The 8,820-nt window shown below is 34.4% G+C and overlaps 1 protein-coding gene across 2 annotated transcripts; it reads right to left on the bottom strand.

Annotated features, from left to right (window-relative positions):
* Positions 1-2,871: 2,871 nt before the first annotated feature.
* On the bottom strand, positions 2,872-7,718 carry LOC126698534 (uncharacterized). 2 transcript variants are annotated; one of them, XM_050395833.1, is made up of 4 exons: positions 7,570-7,703; positions 6,469-6,604; positions 3,517-5,338; positions 2,872-3,407 (listed from the first exon to the last, which is right to left on the bottom strand). In XM_050395833.1, exons 3-4 carry the CDS (start codon positions 5,249-5,251, stop codon positions 3,013-3,015), a joined length of 2,130 nt encoding a protein of 709 aa, XP_050251790.1. In that variant the 5' UTR covers positions 5,252-5,338; positions 6,469-6,604; positions 7,570-7,703; the 3' UTR covers positions 2,872-3,012. The 2 variants fall into 2 exon arrangements, with proteins under 2 accessions (XP_050251790.1, XP_050251791.1); XM_050395834.1 differs by lacking the exon at positions 6,469-6,604 and having other exon boundaries at positions 7,570-7,718.
* Between the last annotated feature and the right edge of the window lie 1,102 nt (positions 7,719-8,820).

Below are 8,820 nucleotides of genomic sequence, written 5' to 3'. Positions count from 1 at the left end.
CCCCAATTTCTTGAGTGCAAAAATCATATAGCTGCATTTTATACCCCTATAGCTGTGTTTTTCCACAACCCATAAGTTGAGACCTATAGCTGTGTTTTTGTCAAAAATGCGGCTATAGACCTGCTTTGGGCTGCGTTTAAAACGCGGTTATAAGTTGGACCTATAGCTGCATTTTTTACAAAAACGCAGCCCAAAGCGAGTCTATAGCCGCGTTTTTTACAAAAACGCAGCTATAGGTCTCAGCTTATGGGCTGTGGAAAACTGCAGCTATAGGGTAATCTGTAGCCACGTTTGTAAAAACGTGGCTATAGGTCCTCGCAGGGGGCTATTGTCGCACATGATAGGCTGCGTTTGAAAACGTGGCTATAGAAACACGACTCCTAGTCTATAGCTGCGTTTTTCAAACACGGCTATAGACCTCGTTTTTTGTAGTGCGATGATAATGTGGACAGTCTAGTTCAGGCGTAACAAGGCCAGCTTCTTACTGCCAGGCTTCCCACATGACCAGGTGCTTTAGCGAGCAATAGATGCTCTTCAGGAGTTTCGGATAGCCCAACCACTAGTCCAGCCACAAGTAACTAGGTCGAAAGTCAGGTGGACAACTCCACAGGACAGTATTTACAAAATAAATTTTTATGGGACTTTGTTTACCACATTGGAAAGAGCTGGGATAGGAGTAATCATTCGAGACTGCAAAGGTTTGGTCATGGCCTCATTGTCTCATTCCATTCCTCTTCCTTTAACTATGTTGGAAATTGAAACTATGGCAGTGAAAATAGCCTTGGAATTTGCTTTAGAACTGGGGCTAGATTTTGCTATTCTTGAGGGAGTTTTTGAAATTCTTATGAACTCATTGATGGAGGATTTGCTATCCTTAGCTTCGTTTGGTATTCTGACCCAAGATGTAAAAGCTATTGCTGAATCTTTTCAATGTATTAGTTTTTCTCATGTTTATAGGGAAGGTAATATTGTAACTCACAATCTAGCTAGGCAAGCAGTCATGTCACTGGTTCTTCAATGTGGATGGAAGATGTCCCATCGCATACCTTAGTTGCTTATTAGGTTGATTTGCCTATTGATAAATTTGAAGTCTTCTTTCTCAAAAAAAGAAAAAAAAAAAAAAAAAAAGGAGTTGTTAAGTGACCTACAAAACTCCTTTTTGATAGAGCCCGTAGAATTTAAACAAAAAACTTACCATATAAGTTACAAGGCTCTTAATTGTTCGTAATATATAAATCATTATGATTTGAACATTTTATGAGTCTTTATTAACCAAAAAAACAAAATTTTACATAAATTGCAATTTATATTTATTTATCTACTCACTGATGGAGGATTTGCTATCCTTAGCTTCGTTTGGTCTTCTGATCCAAGATGTAAAAGCTATTGATGAATCTTTTCAATGTATTAGTTTTTCTCATGTTCGTAAGGAAGGTAATATGTAACTCACAACCTAACTAGGTAAGCATGTCATGTCACTGGTTATTCAGTGTGGATGGAAGATGTCCCATCACACACCTTAATTGCTTATCAGACTGATTTGTTTATTGATTAATAAAATTTGAAGTCTTCTTTCTCAAAAAAAAAAAAAAAAAAAAAAAGGAGGTGTTAAGTGACCTACAAAACTCCTTTTTGATAGAGCTGGTAGAATTTAAACAACAAACTTACAAGATGAGTTACAAGGCCCTTAATTGTTCGTAATATATTTTTAAATCATTACAATTTAAACATTTTATGAGTCTTTATTAACCAAAATAACAAAAATTTACATAAATTGCAATTGAGATTTTTTTTTATCTACTCTAAACCATTCCATTATAGCTTGAGTTTTGACCTTGAAATTTTTGAAAAATGAATTATTCATGTGATAAGAACCCTAATGGATAGGCAAAATATAATAAATATGCAATATTTTGGTGAGCTTTCTTACATTAAAATATCACAAATTTTCAAATTAATATATTTTAAAATTTTCAAAATGGTTTTAAATATATCGTAATTGTTTGTCATGTATAAATTTTACCCCCCCAACCTCAAGTCAAATCCTAACTCTTCCACTGGTCTGATACCTAATTGACTAAAATTGGACATATTTGGTAGATGTAGAATATACAAATTAGAATTTTCATATGCTAAAATATAGTTGTTGTCTTTAAGGTTTATCCCTACGTGTGACCATTGGATGCCACATGTTCAACCTTTTAAAGGAAAAGTTATAAAAAAAAAAAATGTTTCAAGTCAAATCACTTAATGCTAAAATAAATAGCATATCAACTTTCCATTAGACCACATGGGATAAATCTTGATAGAGTTGAGTGCACATCTATGGCTCATTCGAATTCTATACTCTTATAGGCCGAAGTCCAGCAAATAAGATGTCACTATAGTCGCACCCAAATGAAAGACGTCAACTCAGGTAAGCCCCCTACCTTTTTTTTTCTTTTTTTTGTTCATAAATAATAATAATAATAATAATAATAATAATAATAATAATGGCCATAAACAAAAGGACATAAAGTAGTAGGGCACAAAAGTTTTGTTACGAAAACCAATCGATTTCTTGTAAAGTTCAAAGACAAAATCAATATATAGCCATAGCTTCCAAATGCCTTAAAATAATTCAATTTGATAATGGGGATCAAGAAACGTTAAACATGGAGCAACAAAACGTAGTAACTCAAAAGTCATGCTCAGTGACAAATTTACTCTCAAACTTTCTGATCGAAGGTTGCCATAGACATTATACTGCTATATATTAAAGGCAAAATTACTCTCAACTTTCTGCTCTCTCACGCACCGTATGGTTGTATGTCCTATGAATTAGAAAAGCCACAGATTTAATGCACACAAACAACACTGTAAACAAATATGTACATGAAGGAGAAAACAAAAATGCCATGTAAGTTAGTTATAACACTTATCCTTAAACACTTGTTGGAAGTCATGGTTCTAAATCTGTGCAAATTCCATTGCTATACCCTATCCTTTTTCAACTATCCCTTTTATCTTCACTTACAAGGTTTCTTTCTTTGCTTGAAATCGAGAAGGTCCATCCCCATTAATAGCCCCTTCAGTGGAGCCCAAGTTAATCCGTGAAGATTGAACATTTCGGGACACAATCTCTGGTGCTTCATCAACTATCCAATCATCCATTGGGTCAATCTCTTCAGCCACAATGTCACACTTCTTGCCTGACTGAAACTGCTGCAGTTGCAAATTATAATGTACAAATGTCAGTTCACTCAATCCTTGTTGCTCAATAGGATTCCTTCCGGTTGTAAGCAGCTTCTCGGCCAAACTTCTCTTTAGTCCGCATCTTGAAGCACCGTCGCAGTTCTGGCTCAGAATTCGAAAGGCAAATCTCTGCAGCTCAGGATATTCTGTTCCATAATGAGACCACCATAGAGCTGTAGTTCAATTTAAAAAAAAATACAAGTTTAAAATCATGGTTTTTGACAGATTCAAACCAAACCAAACAATAAGCAAGCAAGAAGTCAAACTATAGAGGTCTCTTACCAGGAGGGTTGCTGGTTCTTTGGTTAATGGCACTCCCCTCTTCAAAACTACCTCTAGCATGTCTATAGTCTTCAAGTTGTCGGGATATCAAATCTTGACTTCTCTGATCTTGTACCAAGCGGACGGTAGAGCACAAAAGGCCAAAGGCAACCTCAGCATCACCTAGGAAATCACTTGAATAAAAGAGACTTGGGTTTAAATAATACCCTGCACCATGAATAGGGCTATGGAGAAAGTTGTCCCAAATCTCATCAATCGCTTTCCAAAAAGGCATGTACTGGGATTTCTTCCCTTTAAATTCCTCTTTAATTGTCTCTTTTAGTTGATCCATTGTTTCGTATATGTACCCCACTTGTGGTTTATCAGCCTGACTGATTAAACATAAAACACGCACAACTGGTAGAGTTGCCTTCAAGGCAATCCCAGCTCCAGTCCAGAAAGAGCTATCTTCCATCAAATCAGCTACCCTCTTTCCCTCTGTTCTAGAAGCCCAGACTGATGTGTTCCACTCAGGTGAGGCAAACATGTTCTTTAATTGCAGCTTTTCTGAGACAATATTCTCCAAAGTCATAATGGGCATTGCTGACCTTATTTTGGAGGGCCGAACTAGGTCACGGCCAAGAGTATGTTTCTTCAAAAGATTCAAAACAGTTTCATGGCCATAAATAAACTTTGTAAGGGACTTGCCTTTAGCCAATATACCTCTGATGGACTCAATCATTTCAATCTTCTCTAGCATGAGCTCAATGCAATGGGATGCACTCACAGTCCAGAACACTCTCTTGCACCTATCCATGAATTGCTTGCCCACAGCTCCCATCCAACCTGTTATAGAACATGCCACCACTTGAATTACATTTTCAATTCCAATCTCCTCAATAACTCCATCCAACAACAACTGTAACATATCAACATCGTCAATGAAAGATGTAACATCAGACGAGCGAAGATAAACAATACCCTGTGGGCAATCCACCAAAAAATTAACCAGGTGTCGACCCTTTTCATCAATCCATCCATCTAACAAGATGCTACACCCTGTGCTTGCCCATGAATGCCTAATCTTCTTCACATACTCTTGGATATCCTTCACCTCATCTTTAAGGATCCACCCTTTTAGCTCCTGACAACTTGGGATGTTATACACCATCTGACCATTACCCAGGGTAGCATTTATCATTGCTTTGAAACTAGGGGAATTGACAGTACCGAAATCAACACCTGTTTCATAGAAAAATCTAGCAATGCATTTTTGGGCTTTCCTTGATAATGAAACTCTTCCTTCTTTGCAATTGATGGCTGTTTGAGAACCTGTATTTCCATAGGGCAGAGGAGCACTGTCTGTAAGACTGTCTTCGAGTGCAGAGTCCATATCAACATGCCTCCCATCACAAGAACCAGCGGTTTGAGATGTTTCATGCTTATTATGCTTAACACTATTCAAGTTAGGACGACAATTCCTTTTACAGGGAAGATTTGGGTCATTTCGTTCATCAACTTCCTTGCTTAAACTTTCTATCTTCCTTTCAAGTAATTTATTTCTAAACGGTTCCTTCACATTTTGAGGAGCATTTTCACAAGGAGTAACATCTCCACGTATACCTCCTAAGTGGCACTTTAGACGGAAGAAACCACTCACCACTTTACCACAATATTTGCATTGAACTCTAACTTTTTTCTTATCAACTACTGTACCATGATCATGAACATTAATGAAGCCTTCACTAGCAAACATATTGTTCTCTTGTTTTCAATTTCAAAAGAAACAAGAAACCCTGAAAATTTTCTTATCTGTACATCAAGTGCTTTCAGCAAGCTTGGCCTGAACAACAACGAGAAAAGGTAGCAAAGACAATAATTAAGGGGGAGACTCCTTAAAGTTAGAGCCAAAAATTGATGTATGATCTGGTTTCCACTTAAAATCAAATGCAGAAACTTATTAGATTCTATGAGGCACTTTCACTTTATATGAATGTCATCATTCTTGCAATTATCACATGTTCTACAACTGAAAATCCCCAAAAGAACATTCAATTAAATAATAAATTGCAAAGCCAAAGCGGAAGGATAGAGACCAAAAGTATGAGAATTGGAGAACTACTGCATAATAAGTTAGGTCATAAGCTAAACACAAAAACATCATAAAAAGTTGGGGAACATAGAACCTATGCTTTCAAGAATTCTTTCAAGATTTGTATAAATTTAATTATAAACTAATATTTTAATGTCCCAAAAAAAATCTTGTCATATCCATTTTTTACCAAAAAAAGGTTTTGGGAAGGAATCATTTATCACCCTGAGAAGAGTACAACTACAAAAACTAGTGAGGTTGTCATAGATGCTTGAAGTCAAGAGGACAAAATTACTTAAAAAAAAGAAAGGAAAGAGAGAGGAAAAAAAAGGCAATTAGGAAATGAGATGGTTTGGCACTGAAAGACTCTTGAGTGGGCCCAAGTTTGTGTGAGATATAGCATAGACAAATTCCTGGAGATAATTTGGTTATGATGCTTGTAAAACATTATTCAAGAATGAGGCTAAGATGATGACTGCTCCAATTTTGAATTTAGATGAGATACTGATCCTAAACTAGTGCAGTGGACTAAGTATGGTTATAGAGATAAAAATGAGTGAGATCATTTCTATCAACAAAAAAAAAAAAAAAAAAAAATCCATAATGTTTATAAAAAAAACAAATAATAATAAAGAACGTGAGATCATTTCTATCATTTATCCACTTATTTTATGGAATTGGAAATTATTAAAGATGGGTCCCAAAAAATGAACTGATCAGATTGTGAATTTCTTTCAAGATATCAAAGTTTCTGGTTTAGTCTGTATACTGTAACCAAATAAAAAAGACTTAGCTTCAAATAAGAACTTTTCTAGTCACGTTTCAATAAATATATGCTCAACAACTTTTCAAGGTAGCAATGAAGCACATAGAGAAATCACCGTTGAAGAAGACCAAAAATGCAGAAGTAGTTGAAAAATCTGGCTTGAAAACCACAATTGTGCGACTTATATTCATGATAATTCACACACGTACACACCACCAGTGGGACTCAATCTCACAACCTCACTCTTTTTCCTATTATGAGGGAGGAGGAAGTGTCAGCTAATTGGCTATTTAGCGTTTAGAAAATCTAAGATATCATGAATAAATTTCAGCATCTCAAAATACTTGTGAATGCCCTGTAACGAAAACAAGACCATGAATGTGATAGCTAATCAAAATCTAGAGGATTTAAGTTCAAGCAATTAAGTAACGGTCTAAGAAAATTGAAAAAGTATTGTTTCGACTTAGGAGCATCTAATGAACAACTGAATTTTGAAGAATCTAAGGATGGCAACATTCAATTCAAAGTGTTACACTTTGATTTTGGCCTTGGCAACTGAGTGATGAAGGCATCAATGAAAATTTGGTTGAATCTGATTGAGACCAGTCAGTCCCCCCGTTGCATCCAAGATGAAAGAGACCAAATGGGCCCCATTAAAAATTCCAAATCTGCGCCAGCACATTAAAAAAAAAAAAACCCAATTGTTCAAATTAAAAATAGTTTTGATTTGATTCATAATTACTTGACCTTCAAAACCTTATGAGTTTTGGCTCTCAATGAGATCAGTCAGATTGATATTAGCTAAACCTCGCACATGCAAACTAAAAGATAACTTTACTGACACCAACTCGATCCTTGTTCCATGTCGCGATCACTTTTATTATAAACACAACATATTAATCACGTCAATATTGAAAACTGTGTCCATGGAATCGCTTAATTCAATTGTTGACTAAAAGTATTGAACAAACAACAATTAAACTTGACAGAAACTAGAGAATCTCTTCTTCGTTCCATTTTTTTTTTTAGAGTAAAAATGAGCAAGCTTTTTATGATCTGTTTTGACTTTTGAGATGAGAGAGAAAGAAACACAAGTGTAATTTTAGACGAAACAAAGAACAACCTTTTTATTTGTCTTAAACAAAGGAAACATCAATAATGAATATAGAAGAAGAAGAAGAAGAAGAAGATGTATTGTTCAACAAAAAAACTGTACCTTAAAAGGTTAAAGCTCAAATCTTAAAACAGACAGAGAGGGAAGGACTCCTTTTCCTTTACACAACGTCGAGTGAGGCTCAGATCAACATCGTGTCTTCACTTGCTTTCCCTTCTTATCTTTGTGCGTATGTGTGTTTGGCTATTTATCATAAAAATAAATCATAATCTATATATATCTACATATCATCCAAGTAAGCGGCCACATTGTCCACGTCATCCCCTTAAAATGACCAATTTTCTACTTCTTATCTTTTTTTTCTTTTTCTTTTTTCTTTTTCTTTTTCTTTTTTTTAATACTTTTATTCTCCTTATTCTATAAAATATAGAGTAAAATAAAAACTTTTAGTGTGAGTTTGGATGTTGCTGAAATTCTTTTGATGGTGTGTCTGTATTTTTTTGTGAATCTCGTGCATTGTTCACATGACCCGCAAGTCATTAATTTATGCAAAATTTTCTTTAAAACTGAATCTCACAGCACTATTCACACATTTAAAAATTATTTTGTTACAGTATTCAGTTTTCAGCAATAAGCGATATCCAAACAAGCCTTTATTCTTCTTGTTAGTTCACATTTATTCTTATACTTCCTTCAACTTTTTCACTTTTCCTTTACCTCTTTATCTCCAAACTATTCTCAATTTTACAATTACACTTCCTTCATTCTTTTCTCTTTTTTATATTTTGACTATTCTTCTCCCTTTTTTATTTTGTATAAATTTCATATCATTTTTCCCATTCAATCCATATTTTTCTCACAAAAAAATTGTGAGTACTCTCTCTCTCTCTCTCTCTCTCTTTTTTGGTGGATTTTTGTTCTTCCTTATAACTCTGATTAAGGTCGATGGTTATTTTTTAATATGTATTTTGGTACTATGTTTTTTAAATTTTCCATCACAAAGTCTTCTCTCTCTTTTTTATAGCTTTGGTTGAATTTTAATTTAGGTTAATACTTAGTTTTTTTGAAAATAAGAATTTGAGTTTATATCAAAACACAATCTACATGGCTATGAATTTCAATATGCCTATCAATTTTTTGAGTAATAAATTATTATAAAATTCATCTTTTATTTCTTTGGTTTTATTTTAATTTTGGTTAAAATAACATCATAATTTTGTGATTAGTTTTTATTATTATTGAAAGCACGATAGTGCAAAACACTATTGCTTGTTTAGGCTCCTAATTTTAAACTTATGGCTAAATTGCTTTTATTCAACTTATCTAAGTGCAAAATAAGAGTAAATGAAATGC

This window comes from Quercus robur, chromosome 9 (genome assembly GCF_932294415.1).
Source record: "Quercus robur chromosome 9, dhQueRobu3.1, whole genome shotgun sequence".
Taxonomy (NCBI): Eukaryota; Viridiplantae; Streptophyta; class Magnoliopsida; order Fagales; family Fagaceae; genus Quercus; species Quercus robur.
This window is presented reverse-complemented; position numbering and strand designations above follow the sequence as displayed.